Source organism: Lichenostomus cassidix, chromosome 2 (genome assembly GCF_008360975.1).
Source record: "Lichenostomus cassidix isolate B80296 chromosome 2, HeHo_3.0, whole genome shotgun sequence".
Taxonomy (NCBI): domain Eukaryota; kingdom Metazoa; phylum Chordata; class Aves; order Passeriformes; family Meliphagidae; genus Lichenostomus; species Lichenostomus cassidix.
Genome location: NC_139482.1, coordinates 93,513,711 through 93,530,412, shown reverse-complemented (window position 1 = coordinate 93,530,412; position 16,702 = coordinate 93,513,711). Strand labels below are relative to the sequence as shown.

At 43.6% G+C, this 16,702-nt stretch overlaps 2 protein-coding genes across 3 annotated transcripts in view; one reads left to right on the top strand and one right to left on the bottom strand.

The window, feature by feature from the left end:
* Nucleotides 1–6,013: 6,013 nt before the first annotated feature.
* On the bottom strand, nucleotides 6,014–14,079 carry PTGR3 (prostaglandin reductase 3). The gene is made up of 2 exons (XM_085052422.1): nucleotides 13,769–14,079; nucleotides 6,014–7,789 (listed from the first exon to the last, which is right to left on the bottom strand). The coding sequence occupies exons 1-2, from the start codon at nucleotides 14,077–14,079 to the stop codon at nucleotides 6,865–6,867; spliced, it is 1,236 nt and encodes a 411-aa protein (XP_084908548.1). The 3' UTR covers nucleotides 6,014–6,864.
* A 733-nt stretch (nucleotides 14,080–14,812) lies between these two features.
* TSHZ1 (teashirt zinc finger homeobox 1) overlaps nucleotides 14,813–16,702 on the top strand; it is a 57,811-nt gene continuing 55,921 nt past the window's right edge. Inside the window, exons 1-2 of one of the 2 annotated variants that reach the window (XM_085052421.1) lie at nucleotides 14,813–14,916; nucleotides 16,236–16,702. The exon at nucleotides 16,236–16,702 is cut by the window's right edge and continues 869 nt beyond it. The gene's annotated coding sequence lies outside the window, so the exon portion shown is untranslated. Of the gene's footprint in view, nucleotides 14,917–15,511 lie in introns of those variants that run through there. The other variant, XM_085052420.1, reaches the window with a different exon arrangement.

Below are 16,702 nucleotides of genomic sequence, written 5' to 3'. Positions count from 1 at the left end.
ACTTTCTCTGAAAATGAACCCTAGAACAGCAGAAGTGACTTGGTCTGGCACTTGCTTGGTCCTTTTGACCTCCCTCTTGTGACAGAAAAGAAAGACTTCCCCCTCCTTCTCTTACAGAAAGCCTGGAGGGTAGGTTTTTATGATGTACTGTCTGGTCTTGCAGTAAACAGAGACATTTCTTGAGGTTTTTAGAGTCATCAGCTCCAGTTCTGAAGAAAGTTATGGTTGTTCAGCACTTCATGGGATAAACTTGTCTTAAGAGTACAGGTGCAACGAGTCTGCATGTCCTAGGACAGAAGGCTTGAATGCAGAGTTTTTGCTTCAAAATGACATCAGAAAACACTGTGTGTCCCAGAGAGCTAACTGCTTATGACAGAAAAGCCTCACCTGCAGAATAGGTGCCAAGAGCTCATGCTCTTTCCAAATGTTTTTTTTGTTATTACAGCACCCAGCATTATTCAGTGAAGTGGCTCAGTGAAAATTCCCCTACGAAGACTCATGTAAGCTTCTTGTACACAGCCCATTTTTAATGTTTTTTTTGTAAAACCTACAAAAAAAGCCAGAGAAAGAACATGCTATAAACCACCACCAAAACCTCTGGGCTGTTATGGATTGAGGGAAGGCTTCTTGTAGTCTGCCAGGATCCATGCTGAGTGCCTAGGGAGCTGGAAACTGCTCTTGTCCTGTGATAAGGGCTTTACATGAAGCAGGCTCTGCTGGAGGCACAGCAACTTACAGCTTGTGTTGAACCAGCACTGCCAAAATGCCCCTTATATCCAGCATCAATTGAAGTAATGTCAAAAATCCTCCTGCCCTATAACCTAAGTAAAGAATGTGAGTTTAAGGGGGAGAAATATACATTGGAAAGTATAACTGAGATCAAGGCATTGTGTGCCTAGGCCATGTACACAGAATTCTGTTGTCCCTCACTGAGAATCAGCAGGCTATACCTCACAGTTTCTGGGGTTTTGCCTTGGGCCTGGTCTAGATATACTTTTGCACTAGTAAAACACAGAAAGTGCAGTAAGTGTTTACCCCCTGTGATGTTATCATTTCATCTGGTCTAATAAGATCCAGCTTTTATTTATGTGTGTATCTGTGCCCGTGAGAGGCAGGAAGAACACACCAGCTGGGGAGGAAAAAGGAAAAAGAAAAAAGAAAATATTGCCGGGTACCTACCCAAGGAGTTAATGCATCGGGGCATATGTGAAGGAGTTAAAACACTATGCAGGTACAGATCCTGTGGCAATTACAAATGTTATTGAAATAAAAACCAGAAACAGGAAGCCAAAAAACAGGTCCCTAAGGCAGGCATCTGTCTTAAATGATATCATTTGTCAAGTTTCCAGCATTTTGTGGTTGTGAACACAAAAAGAAGTTCTGTGTTACACTAAGGACATTACATACTCATTAGTTGGAATGTTCCTGAAGTACATAATACAGGATTTTCATTTAATAAGAAGCAGCTACTTGCAACTGTGTTGCATATAAAATAAATTCTGGGCACGCTAATTGCCATTCAAGGATGTTCTACCTAATTTTTGACAGGTTTTTCTTCCCCTCCCCCCTTAGACTACACTGCAAAGATTGCAAGCAGAATGTATTACTAAAGTTTTAAAATCCTTGGAGAGTATTTTCTTATTTCTGAAACCTGAATTTCTTCAATCATGAATTATGAAGGCATTAATGCAAATATTAAAGAAAAAAAAGGAAAAAAATCCCAAGCTATCTACAGGAATATTGTAGCAAGTGGAGTAGTAAGAAAGCAAAATACATACACATACATATACATGTGTGCCTCTTGGTACAATAACTCTCAAAGTCACCCCCCCCTCCAACTCGAAGAACAAACCTAGCTTTAATTAATTGGTTTAGTTCCTCTATCTGAACACTATTAGTGCATTAGTTTTAACTAATATATAAGCTTCCCCCTCGCTGCCCTGCCAATGACCTTAAGCTTCACATGGTAGGAAAGCCACTTGCTGTAGAATAGAAAAGTAATTTATCCATGATTGTTCAGCCCTGGCCCCTCTGTAAAACAGCAACTGACAATTGTGCTATGTTATGGATGGTACGTTTGTGGTGTGTACAATAGTGTGCAGAGCATCAAACTCACTTCCCTGAACACTGCAGGCAGAATTTGAAAAGTGGTCGTAGAAAGAAGCGACCACTTGCTGAGTGATGTCCCTCCATTTCCAAATCTCCTTTTTTCCCTCCAAGTAACTCCCCCCATTTTTTTTTTGCAAAAGAAAGATGAGTGTTGTTTTCTCAGCTTAAGTAAGAGCAGTATGTAGTTTTCCACTCATAAAAGTGTGTCATAATAATAACAATGAAAAAAACAGGTTACATTACTTTTATTTTACCTGGGATTTCCCTGCTTCTTTCCACATTTCAGGATTTAGCATATTCCCTCAAAACATAATAAATTTCTATTCTGTAGCTTAAGGGATCCATCAGTTAAAATGTTAGTCTTTCATCTTTATTACCCTCCCATTAAAATGAAAGAAACCGGGACACACTTCAGTTTAGAAGAAGCAATTTAGTTGGTAATGTCCTTACTACTCAAGTCTTTACAAAGAGAGAAAGTGCATTATTGCTTATATTTCACACATCTATCTGCATAAGAAGCAACTAAAGCTTTCAGACACACACGATATTAAATTTAATAATATTCTTTGATTAGATTATTTTATTACAACATTTTTCCATTACTAGTCATTTCCAGTACACATTTACATTCATAAAACCTGCAGGATTTTCTTTGTTTGTATGTGTTTAGATGTATTCATAAAGCAAGGAAAAGATTTTCTGGTTTGCTACAGCTGTTAGATTCGAAAAGAACAGATTAATAACTAGCCACCACGTAGGACTAGGTTTGCTTGTACACTGCACCAGTAACCCTTTGCTATAATGAGGACACAAAGAGGCTCACATCAGGCTGCTCCTCTTCTTCATAACTCAAAAGCGTCACAGTGGCAATAGCCTCTAGTGCTATTTGTCTTTAGTGCAGTTGTGACACTTCGGCATGATCCATAATTTGGCAGCTATTTACCGTGACATTTCCCTTCAGTGCAGCCATAACATTCAGTGAAGCCATTATTTGGTTCCATTTACCATATAAATTGTATTGTCGTGCATGCATGCTAGCAGCTACATTAGGTACCTGAAAATGAGTAAATCTTGTAAAATAGATACTAACAGCTATTCAGCAGAGAAATTTCTTTACTCCTCAGACAGAAGTAGGAATATATATAATATCTGCAAACTTTTCCTTGAGAGACTGTAATTATCTGTATTTACATGACGCAGCAGTTATTCATGTCCACTTATTAAATATATACGTTATGTGTACATACATTACACACATTTCCGCATGTACAAACATACAGCAAACTATTGCTGGGTAGAAACCCAACTTAATTTGAAAAGGTATTAGTAGAATTCAGCATAGCAATTAAGTAGGAAGCATATCTGTAAAATGTGCTGAGGGTTGCAAGCCAGGAGAGAGCGAGTGAGTACGTGTGTGTCCGTGTGCGCGTGCGTATGCACACATGTGACAGACTCAGGAAAAAAGCCAGCCCTTCATCTAGTTCTTTGTTGTTTTTCCATGGAAGCATATGTGTGTAGGGAAGGGAAATTCAGTTATTAGCCTCAGCAAACAATGCCAGATTCCTCTGTAGCAAATTCATTTAGAAAGGTAAAATTAGGATGTAGTGCTAGCAACCACATCTCAATGAGCTGCTATTATTAATAGTATTATTATTTAAATCCCTGCTCTCTACATATAGTATACTTAGTACTTCCAAGGCAAATGTATTATTATTTTTAATCATTTAAGTCCCCACTGTGCACACAGCTTTTAATACACCTTTTTTGCAAGCATATTAAGTGTATTGTTATTAATCCCTTGCTGTGACTCTACAGTATTTCTTTTCCTTGTATGTTCAATGTCCTATCATCATTTAAACCTCTCAGTGTGTGCATGCCATATACATTTTCCTAGCCATCTAATATTTAAACATTATTTAAATCCATCATAGCTTACTTATTCAAAGTCAGCCCTGCTCCCACAACTGTAAGTTTGCAGAATATACTTTTAAATAAAGAGAAGTTGAGCTTTGCCCCCTTGCTGCAAGTCAAAATTTTTTATGAAACTCATCAAAAAGGCCTTATCGGCATGTTTCAAAAATATTTCTCACCCTCCCTCCATCGATAATGCTCTCTTTCAGCAATTTAAAGGATAAAAGTTGTATCTTTAAAACCAAAATTACTTCTTCATTCCCTATTTACCCATGGAAGATTTAAGATCTGATGAAAAGAACAAGTGCAATGACCATAGCCTAACCTACACACCAAAAGGGCTATGAAATTTGTATACCAGCTATCCAAGTTCTGCATATAACAAATGTAAACCTTTTATTAATGCTGTGATCAGTATTAAAGTGCTGAACAACAATCTGAAGCCAAAATTAAAGTGAACAACATGTCATATCTGAATATATATGGGTGAAACTTCCAAAGGTTCCTCTCTTTCCCTATTTTGATCAGTGAAGAAGCCTCGGGCAGTTGGATTATGCAATGGTATATATGAAGTAACGTATTAAAAAGAAAGTAGAATGTCCAAACAGAATCCTGTTACAAGAATAATTTTTTATGACAAAAACATATGGAATTCACTGCCTCAGAAACACCAATCTATTGAACTGACAGTGATCAACACATCTGAAAATTGGGCCATTTGGATGGGTTTTGGCATTTGACTGCAGGAATTTAATCTGAAAAAATTGTTAGTCATGCAACTCTTCAGTAAGTATCACAGACGTAACCAATTGTATTTTTTTTAAATTTTGCCACAGTACATCCCAAACAATATATTTTTTTTAAGATGCATTTATTGACCAAGGACTTCACCTTGTCCCTGAACAAGGAAAGACATCACGTGTCTAGGAACAAAATGCTGAGAACTTTGCATGCTCTGTATCGTACCTGAATGTTTGCATCTTTCTAGCATTCAGTTGGAAGGCCAGTATACCTTTCTAATTATGCAAAACACAAACACAACACAATATTAGTATTAGAGATGAAAGAGGAATTATGTTTCAAAAAGCAGATTTTACTTAAAACAAAAATCATGGTGGCTTGATGCTCACCTTGAGTAAAAGAGAAAAATGGTAACAAAGACTCAATCCATTCTGCCATTCCTCAAAATCCACCAAAGTGAGACTAAACCTAGCAGTCAGGCATGGCCCAAGAAAGGGACAGTTCTCCATTGTACACAACTCTTTATGATGCTAATGACAGATGTACTAAAAAATTACACTAAGAATGCACTAAATCAAAATTAAAAATACTTTTCTGTCTGCACTACTGAATAAAATATAAGTTTTCCTATGTTACAATAAAAAATGTTGTGTACAGTCAGTCCTGAATAATGTCCTAAAATTAAGTTTATCCTGGATTTTTTCCTTCAAGTCCTAGACATTATCAGTCTATCATTATGTTTATTATGAGGCATATGATCTTAGGAAATTTCCATCTCTTCAACTGCATACAAATGAATGTAATTTCAAAAGATGTGGCAAAATTGGCCTTTAAGATCTTAAAAGTTTGCTATGGAAAAAAAGATGTAGAGCAACCAGTTTCAAGTATTTTATTGTTCTGGAAAATATTATACTTCTAGCTGGAATTCCCACTGTATGTACCATTAATAATATCCACTAGGTGAGGAAGAATTTTTGAAACTTTACAAAACCCTTTAACTGCACCCACTAGAAAATCTATAGCTGAGCATCAGTACATGTACCAGGTATTGTGACTATAGATTTAAAATGGTACTGCTGTTTGTAAAAGGGCTTCTGAAGAAGCTGTATTCGGTAAAAGTAGAAGTAGTGGCCTGATTATGGGAAGTCCCTTCAAGTATGAATAGTCAAATAACTCTGCAAAACAGAATATCTACAAAAGAGCTAGACAGCAAGAAACATATAAATATGAAAAAATGACACAAATATTTAAATAGCTTTTAAAACTTTATTTAATCTTTAAAAAATATATAGGACCTGAACACATACGAACATGGCTCAAAATCCCACTTCAATAATCTTTAAATACTGAATAAAGGAGAGACTGGACAATAAACAGTAACAGAGAAAAATGAAAAGGCAACAAAATGAGACTATATTGCAACTTGTAGTTAAAGATTTAGAAGAAAATTGCACAGTTGTTTATAGTTATGAAAGAGAGAATTAAAAAAAAAAGAAAAAAGTCAAGTTGCTTAATATTACTGACATGTCAGAATTGGAGGATAAATTTCCTTGTGTAACCAGTCAAGGAATATTACTATGATCCATGATGCAACTGAATTATGATTATCATGTTTGTGACAGAAAATCAAGAGCATTTTTTCCCAGAAACTTCAAAAGATTAATAGAGCAACCCAAAGATACAACTCTTTACTTATTCTTGTTCTAACAATTTTATTTTTAAATCAGGGAATCAAAATTGCTGAAAGAATTTTTTTCTGAGCTGAACTACACATGAAGTCTTATCAAATCAGGCTGACAGACTAAATCTGCCTCTGCATCAAGACTTATTCTGTCAAGAACAATGTTCTTGTCTCAAGCTAACCTAAGTGACAGAATCAAACACAGGCCCATTATGTCCCTGCTACAGCCACTGATTTAAAGACTTTTAAGAAAATAAAAACAAACAAAAATCTCCAACAAACCCATCCCATTTTATTAACACTTTAATACTGTTTTTTAATATAATATCCATTACTAAGCTTAAAAAAAGAAATTGTTTCTAGTAAATCTGAGGCATAAAGTGCCCATTTTCTCTCTTCTGATTTATATCATTGTTCTGTTTTTACAGCTTACTGTTGACAGAGTGAGGTAATTCAACTACAATTTTTCCAATGTTTTTTCCCATGTACATGTAATCTACAGCACGGAATACAGATTCCAAGCCAGTGAACTTGCCCTCCGGAGACATGTCTCCGAAGTCCACCTCACAAACCAGGTCTCCTCTTTCATACATCTTGAGCAAATCCTGCAGAGCCATTTTGTAGTCAGAAAGGTAATGGTTCAAGAAGAAACCTCGGACGCTGGCAGACTTCTTCAATAGTTTTGCTGGCAATAACTCTGCTTTAATGGGCTGGAGGCCAGTGGGGTTTTGGTAGCCAGCGATAAACCCAATAACTATCAGGCGCCCTTTGATAGCCAAGGCATTGAGAGCCAAGTCAAACATCTTTCCCCCAACTGATTCATACACCACATCCACACCTTCGGGGTAGTCCTTCCTAAGCACAGACTCGACATTTTCAGTTTTATAGTTGATCGTACGGTCACAGCCAATGGATTTCAGAAAGCCACCCTTTTCATCACTGGAGCAGGTTCCAATTACATGGCATTTTGCCTTCTTTGCAAGCTGCACAGCGAACTGGCCCGTTCCTCCAGCCGCTGCTGTCACCAGAACCTTCTTGCCTTCAGACAGGTCTCCCAGCTCTTTCAAACTGAGGTATGCAGTTGCGCCACTTACCATTAAAGTGAGAAACTCGGGTTTCACTGAGGGTAGAGGGACCGCTTGTCTGGCAGGCACAACTGTGTATTCAGCAAAGGAACCTGCTTTGACGTAGGCCACAGCTTGACCCACCGTGTAATCTGCACTAGCACTGAGTCCTAACGCTACCACATCACCGACACCTTCAAAGCCTATATCAAAGGGGGGTTTAACTGAGGCGTCATATCGACCGGCTGAGTAGTTTATATCAGATGCATTAATGCCGACAAATCTAGAAGAAAACAAAAACGTATTAACAACATTTACTCCTTACCAAGTTTTCACTGTACGAGAAACCTTCAATTTAAATTTGTGGGATAAGCACAAGATTTGTTATGATTATCTGTATGTTTGAATAATGAGTACACTCCAAAGACTACTTTCATCAGACTTCTGTAGTTTCCATTCTGTTATTCTAGAATTACAGACAAATTTTCTAAACAAAAAATTAACAACAAAAAGCTGTACAAAGTAAAACCCAAACCCAAAACGAAACAAAAAAAATCCCTTATATTTTCCTTAGGTCCACTTGACCAAGCTAAACAAGCTGAAAATAAATCCGTAAAAGATTAAAGTATGAAAATTAATTGACCACTTCATACAAGATGTGAAAACACTGAAGAATAAAACATGCAGAGCGGTAAATATGTGGATTCTGGCAACAAATTTACATTTTTGAATATAATAATACTGTTAATGACTAATGATCATATTAACTATCGATGTCATTTGCAAGGTCATGTTACTGTAGGCAAGTACTTTTTAATTGATGGAGTCACTACAGCAAATTTGCCTTTTGATGTAGCTAATGTCAACTTTAAAATATTTTTCTTTATATAAATTACTTGAAACACATCAAAACAACCTTGCACAGAAGGAGCAAAATTGTAAAACTGAATATCAAGTCCTACTGACCTCTAACAGGTGAAAATGGATGGCAATTTTTTTTTTTTAGAGAGACATTTTTCGAACTTGATTAAGCACTAGGAGATGATGCCTAAAACAAAGTTATGATCTAGCTGAAATAAAAATACTATTTATTTTTCTAAAGTAACAGTATCTTTACACAAGCAAGAGAAGAGAGACTGGGGAAGATTCTGCTAACTGGAAAATGTAAAAAAGAAACACGTGAAACAGCAAATGCCAGGACTGTTACTACGTGTGGATGTGACAACCCAAAAGGTGTACTTGACACCATGCAAAAGCTGCAGAAGTAGGCAAACAGTGCACTTTTAATTGTTGCAGTTAGCAACAAGCTCAACTCGTATATGTGTGTAGTTTCAACTGGCTTGCACACAGAGCGAGGAGAACTAAAACCGCTTTGCTCTTTTTGATTTCTTTCATTCTTTACAGCATGGGGAGCTTCAAACTTTCACCAACGTTATGTATAACAAGACACGTAAGCGTAAACATATCCACGCATAAAACAGGTAAAAGTGACTGTAGCTCTTAGCAATGCTGCCTTTAACTCGCTACTCTGCCGCAACAAAAAACGCCTGCGTCTTGTTCGCAGATACAAAAAATCTGTTATCCCGCTTTAAGGTGACTCCCGCACAGGAGTGCTAAAAGATGTATAAAAATTGGTAACGGAGTTGCAGCTTCAGAGGCAAACCGTGTCCCTCGGGCGCAGGGCGAGACGTACCGGCGCTGTACCAGCCTCCTCCCGCTCTTACACCCTAACTTCTGCGGAGGGCGAGAGTTCGGTGGGGAGCCGCGCTCGCCCCCTCGCCGCTTCGCCAGCCGGGGCTCTCGGTAGCTGCGGGGCCAGCCCGCTCTGCCCCCGGCCCCAGCCCGCAAGGGAGGTCCCGGCTCCCCGCCGGGCTCTGCTCCCTCCTCACGCTCCCGGAGCGTGTGCCTTGGCAGGACGCGGAGCAGCCGTGCCCTCGGCTGGGGCAGCGCAGCCCGGGAAGGGCAGGCAGCGCAGCGGCAGGAGAACATGCCCCCTTCTCTCTACGACCTTCTCCTGCTCGCGGCTGCACGGCGGCCGCCGCAGCACAAAGGCAGGTAGAACAACAGACACTCTGAGGACAAAAACTTTGCTCGCGGGGAAGGGGCAAGTCGTGCGGGGGGCCGGGCGCCTGCCGAGCAGGGCTCCAGCACACGCACCGCTGCTTTTGTTCTGCAGCCGGAGAGGATGCGAACCTTCCCCGCCCGGGCCGCACCGCAACTTGTGCGTGCGGCTGCGGGGGCAGAGGCGCAACTTGGCGCTGCCCGGCCGCTCCGGGCAGGGGATGCGAGCTCTGCGCGGGGCTGGGGCGGCCGGGCAGGGGACGCCGGCGACAGGGCAGGAGCAGACCAAGCCGTGAGCGCTGTCCCAGTGCTCTGGAGGCTCGTCCCCACGGCCCGCCCGCCCCCGGCACAGACACGCGTGCACACACACACACAAACACACGCGTGTACACGCACCCGCTCCCTCCCCGTCTCTGCGGGGCTGCTGGGCCACGGGAAATGGTCCTCCCTGGGCTTCTGGGTTCATAATTATTAATCAACACAGCCTGCCGTCTAGCCCTCCCCCGCTATTTTTTTTTAACCTCCTTTTCATTGTGTTCAAACTCAACACTCCTGGTCGCATTGTACGGGCCTTTTTTTTACCCCCCCCCTTTTTTTTTTAACAAGATTGTTTAGTCTCTTGGATTCCTTGCACATTAAAACGATCATACGCACCGTCTGGATTAAAACATAGTGTCTAATTTACCTTGTCATTCCAGCTGACAGAAGTGAGGTGGTGGGATGTGCCTGCAGTTTCATAGCTTATTTTGCTTTTAAAAGTAGCAGAAAGTACAAATTACAAGTTGAAGATCACTTTACTAACTTCTGAGATTGAGGAAAGGAGAGAGCACAGAAGTAACAATTACTTGGGGTGCTGGTGGATTTTACGACCCCTTCCAGATCTTTTATATTGCCTTCATCTACTTTCTTACCTTTAATCTATTCTTTAATTTAGAAGTTTCTAGTTGAGCTTTGCCCCTTACATTTCAAGGGGCAAGCCTAAGTGGGGGTGTGAAAAAAGCTTGAGATTGGCTTTTCTCAAAATAATTACGCACATTGAGTCACCCATTTTATTTATACTCAACAGTGTTGAAACTCCTCGTACTGTTTATTATAGAAAACAGGAGGACACTGCCGAGGGGAAGAAATGCTGCTTTTCATACCACAACAAAGAGTGAGACACCGAAAACCAGCATCACAGCCTTAAACACAGACAAAACAAAGTCATCCAAACCAGTACTACGCAAGAAAAACAGTATTTAGACCAAATGCCCAGCAGGAATAGCCCTCCACTTTTCCCATTGTGATCCCTTTAGTCCCCTGGTTCAAAAAAAAAAAACCAAAACCCCAAAAACTTTCTCACCCTCTCTTACTCCCTTTCTTATAAACTTTGTTCCCATATTCCAGCCCAAAAGCAAATCCTTACAGGTATTTTGGAAATGAAATGTATCACTTCACCAAGAAAATCTCAAAAATCCCCTAACAACTTTGAGAAGGACCAAACCTTCACAGCCTTTGGGCCTTTCTGCAATAAAATGGAAAACCCTTGCTTCCACACCCGTCCCCCTTTCCCCCCCCCCCGGAAAACAAGACAAACGGACATATGAAACTTAAATGGCTTCATTAAGGATTTATCACCCTTTCCCCTCTCTTCCTCTCCTACACAGAATCAAAGTAAAAAAAAAAAAAAAAAAAAGCTTAAGCTAGTTTCTAGTTTTGAAGGATTTTTTAATAAAAGATTTTTTTTTCCTGCATAAAAAAGTAGAAATAAGGGTTGCTGGCATAGCTGTCTAAAGGAGCAGAAAGTTTCTCCTAACTGCGTCTTATTTTAAAATATCTATCCATACACAGATTTTAATTTCCAATTCCCATAAATCCCAAACCAGATTTTATTGTGGTGAATGAGGATTGTTTTGCATGAAAAGCTCAAAGCAATTAATACTATTCATGGGCGTGACTGGGACTAAAATGAACAAATCTGCAAATGCCCTCTTGGAACCCAAACCTTTTATTGTTTTGTTTTTAACTGTATGTTTCTACCTATTAGAAAATGTATAGATGTATTTGAGCTTGGTTGCTTTTTTTAAAACTAAATAGAGTCAGGGACTTATCCTTTTGGGATGGGATAGTCCTTCTCCAGAGTCACAAGAGAGGGGGAAACATTCAGAACTTGCTTCCTGCTACAGCTTGTATATAGTAAATGTTTTACAGTAAACATGATTCTGTGTCTTCTGTGATATTCTTCAGAAAAGAATTGTAAAGAGAGAAGCAATGCCACAAATGATACAAAATGTATGAACTCTACATCTACACTCCTCCACTCACCTCTTCCTCCCCTTCATCCCCAGTCATGCATGTGTACCAGCACAGGAACATGTGTGTAACAGGCTGATGTGTTAAAATGCAGCAGTTGCCTGAATCTGTGGACCAGCTCCCACCTTTAGTGTGGTATGAGCCCTTTCACCATGAGGTGTGCATGTCCCACGAGCACCCAGGGAACCCACCCAGGAAAGAGAGGGAGGAGAAGGAGAAAGGAAGTGTTACATTGAAAGCTGTTAAAAAAAAAAAAAAAAGAATAAATTTAAAAAATTTACAGGAGGGCGGGTGACGGGGGGGCGTGGGATGAGAAAGACTCCAAGTGCATGTGTGGGGGGGAGGGGATTTGAGAAAAAAGGATATCGCTCTGCCTTTCGTTACCCGAGCAGACTACTTGCTACTTGCATCTCAAGTCCTTCGACCTCTTCCACAAAAAGGAATTTAAGTCGGGCTGGATGGCTGTTTCACGCCATCACTGTTTCAGTCATTAGTGGATGCAGCAACACAGTGTTTTCAGACTTTCGAGGTTTGGAGGGAATTTTGGTCTCAGAACTCCCAGTGGGAGATGTCAGCATCGAATTAAAGTTGTACAGCAGCTTTCTCATCAGCTCCTGGTGGAGTCCTTGCTCTTTCTCCTCATCCCTTCCTCACCCTGTATTTGTGCGTTATATATAGACACATACATGTATGTCAGACATACATGCACACTCACACACTGCCTTAGTCGAACTTGCAGCATTGTTCTCAAGCCAACTAAGTGCTGCTTAACATCTTTAAGCTCCCACGGCGAGCATGGCAAACTATATGTTACTACGATTTCCTTGCTTGACAAGAACCTGAGAGCGCTGCTCTCCTCCCGTGCCAGCCACTCAGTCTGCTCCAAAGTTTCCCGAGTTTCAGCCTCCCCTCGTAAGCAGAGAAACCTCTGAACTTTAAAAGGCTTAGTTTTAGCGCAAGGAAAGACGGCGTCTAGGAGGGAGCCACCGAGAAAAAACAGGTTTTATGGAGACAGCTGAGAGGAGAGGCACGTTTTGTCCTCGGAGTCTTCATTTCACGGCGAGCTGGTCACCGCGCCGGGCGTGGGATTTACGGTGTATTATGCTAAGCAAAATGTCACCTCCTCACTCTTCGCCTGAGCCGGCTCCTCGCTAAACGCCGCCAACAACCGCGGGCCCGCGTCCCGCGAGGGAGGCCGAGGGCTGCCCTGCCCCCTCCGCGCCGTGCCGCCGCGCTTGGCGCGCAGACTCGGGGGTGGTGCTGGGGCTGCCCGGGCGGCGCGCCCGGCCCGCGGCCTCCGGGCGAGTCAAGGCTGGACGGGGGCGAGGCCAGAGAGCAAAGTGCGGCCAGCGCCGACGAGACAGCGGCCGGGGCAGGCCCGCCCGCACACCGCGATGCCGGGGCGCTGTGCGGCAGCGTCCCCGGGGGACTTGTGCGGGTGCGCCGGGGACACGCTCACGGTCCGGGTACGACGTGCGTGTAACGAGCCCGGGCAGGGCCCAGGGAGGGGCCCTGCGAGCGCTTCCCGCCGTCACACTCCCTCCTCGGCACTCACCGAACCTAACACTCCCCACTTCCCTTGGCACAGGGGCCCTGGGGTGTTTCTCTTCCTTCGGGCAGGCGCACGGCGGGAGCAGCGCGCACAGACAGACAGACACAGCCCCGCCACAGAAGGAGGAGGAGGAGGAGGAAGTGTCACCCCCAGACACGTGGATAGGGCGACAGGGCTTTAGCACAAGCCGTTCAAAACAACAACAACAACAATAAAATGAAATTAACAGTCGCCAGATGGCGGCTGGTACAACTTTGGAGCCGGTCTCCGAAGTGCGGGAGCGTGTGGGAGAGAGCAGGCCACAAAGTGCCAGGAGTCGGCCGGGGCCGCAGGGCCGGGGCGCGGGCGGGGGCTCACCTGTTCCTGACCAGGAGGTCTCCGTCTCCCGGGAGTGGCACGGGCGAGTCCTGCTGCAGGGTGACCGCTTCCCTGAAGTTTTGGCTCAGCTTAGTCACCACCAGCTTCTTCATGGAGCTGGGGATGGACGAGCCCTGGAAATCCAGAAAGTGACGGGAGTAGGACATGTCCAGGATGGGCCGCGACCAGCTGCCACCGAAGTAGGACCAGGCGGGAGCCGCCGCGGCGCAGGACGGCTGCTGCTGCCGCCACCACCACCACCGCGCTGCCCGGGAGCTCAGCAAAGCGCCGCTTTTCGCACTAAAACTCATGCCCTGCCTCGGCTCTCCTTTACCGCCCCGCTCGGGAGAACTCCGATTCGGGATTCTCCAGGCAGCTCGCAGGACGCGCCGGCAGGAGAAACTCCCCTCTCGCAGCTATGTGTGTACGTAAACAGAACCCCCGTGCTGCAGGTTCTCCCTCCCCTCCCAGCCGGCTCCTCCGCCGCACGGAGACGCCGCCGGAGGAGCAGCGGCAAGATGGTCCCCCTGCAGCAGCCGCTCGTCTTCTGCCGCCGCGGGCACTACCGAGGGGCGAGGCCGGCCCGCTCCCGCGGCCGTCCGTCCCGCCAGCGCCTGCCCGTGCCTGCCTGCTCTGCCTGCCAGCGAGGCAGGTGTGCGGCGGCCCGGATTGTCTCCTAAAGGTGGTGGTGGTGGTGGCTTTTAGTTTGCACCCTGCCTCTGACTAAGGGGTTTTAAAACAGGGGAGGGGGAGAGGAGGGGAAGACAGACGGACAGAGAGAAACGCCTCGGATTACCCCCCCCGCCCCATTCTTTAGTTTACAAAAAGAAGGTATCTCCTTAAAAAAAAAAAAAAAAGGGAGGAATGAAAAAAAAGAGCAGGAAGAAAGCCCGGTAAATAATCGGCCGGGAAAGGTTAGAGAAGTAGGGAGAAGTTGCCGCTAATCTCCTAATGTTGTTATTAGCGGCCGCCGAAGAGCCGCTGCCCGCAGGCGGACGCTCCGCCCCTTCCGTGCGAAACGTTTCACTTCCTCGCAAGGTGCTACGAATCAACCCCGAGACGGCGGCGGCGGCTCCGCGCCCGCCGCGGGAGGGGATTTAAACGGGCGAAGCTCTTCCCGCCGTCGCCGTCCCGCCGGGAGGGGAAGGGTAACAGGCTGCTGTCAGTTTGCTTGGGTCGCAGGGGTTTCTCCCGCTCCCTGATAGTGCCAGAATATCTTACTCCCCTTCCCCCCTTGCTTCTTTCTTTCTCCTTAAAAAAAAAAAAAAAAAAAAAAAGAAGAAGAAGAAAAAGATAATATATAGTCACCTCTCGCTGTAGATTGCGTTTGGGTGAGGGAACCTGCGCAGGGAATCAAGTGGGTCAAGGGACCGAAGTCCATGTTGAGATAGAGCCGCCAATCCCAACTTGGTACAACTGCATGGAGAGAGGCAATGTAATAGAGATGTTGCACCGATGTCGCGTGTAGTTCCCAGAATTAACTCCATCCTACCAGTATAAACAGCTCAGTGCTTAATTGTGCGGTAGTAAGAAGAAAGAAAATCCCCTTCTGCCCGAAAAAGAACAAAACTGCAGTTCCAAGTGTTTTCCTTTAGGAATCAGCTGGGTAGTTTTTATTTGCTTTCTTGACTTAAAAAAAAAAAAAAAAAAAGGAAGAACCCTTCTGTTCTCGCAGCTAACATTATATAAATCCCCAGACACATACTGTGCAAAATGTATTAGCAGTATGTTTCATATGCTGCAGTTCTCGCTCTGCAATCTGTTGGTATTTTAAAGTAAGGATGAACTGTAATCTCCCATAAATCATTTTTAATTCAATGCTGGGTAGACGTGTGCCACGGCGAAGTATCATCTCCTGCCTGCCTCTTTTTTTTTTTCTCTTTTTAAGTTTGCTGGAAGAAGACCTCTGCTGAAGTTAAATCAGCACATGCGTCTTGCACAGCACTTTAGCAAGTGGATTATAATAACAACCCCCTCAACGCGTGTCTCACATGAGGAATCTTTTATGCCGTGCTGTATTAAGACTTCTTTTTTTTTTTTTTGTCATATTGTTTAGCTCTGGGAAAGGGAAAAAAATGAAAACAAAGCAATTAAAAAGATTGACAGGTATGGGTTTGTGTGAGACCTATTTGTAATTGTCAGGGTGACGTGGGCAAGAGGAGGAGGAGTAACAAACTGAAGCAGGAAAAGCAGCTCGATGTGTCTGTCTATCAGTTGAGACTGTCTGAGAGCCCTGGGATCCGAATGTGTGTTATATTTCAGTGAAAAGAGAAGAGAGGGAGAGTGGATCTCTTTCTCTCCCAGGAGTTTAGGGGGGGGGACAGTTCACGTTAATCTGTCCCACTCAGTGAATGTCTTTTCTTCCTCCCCCCCTCCCTCTCTGCACACACTCTCCGGGGTTTTTCTTGGTTTTGGCAAATTTTTTGTGTGTGTGTGTTGTTTTTTTTTTTTTTTTCTTCTGTTGCAGATCAAGATCAGCCAAAAAAAATCCATGATAAAAATGTGTTTGCATTATACTTAGTGGCAGAAGAAGCTTCGATTTGTGGAAGAGAAAAAAAAGGGAGAGCAAGAGAGAAAAGTAGTCCTCTCCGGTGGTGACACTGTTTGATCTGTGACTGTTTGGAAGGTGGAGGAGTGACTGACATTTCCCATCCGGTGTATATGTATGTATGGGGGCTTTACTCCTTTTTATGATTTGCTTCCTTGCTCTTAGACTAAGTGCTGGGAGGAGAAGGAGAGACTGGATCGACCTCGTTTTTGCACAATGAACAAACTATTACCAACGCAATAAAAAACCAAACAAACAAAAAAACCCCCAACAACAACAGCAACAACAACACACAAATCCACGAGCTTGAAACAAGCCAGCGAGCGAGCGAGAAAGTTGCGCTTTGAGACTCTTTGATCTCGGAGAAAGCCTGAGAGGGGGGGAGT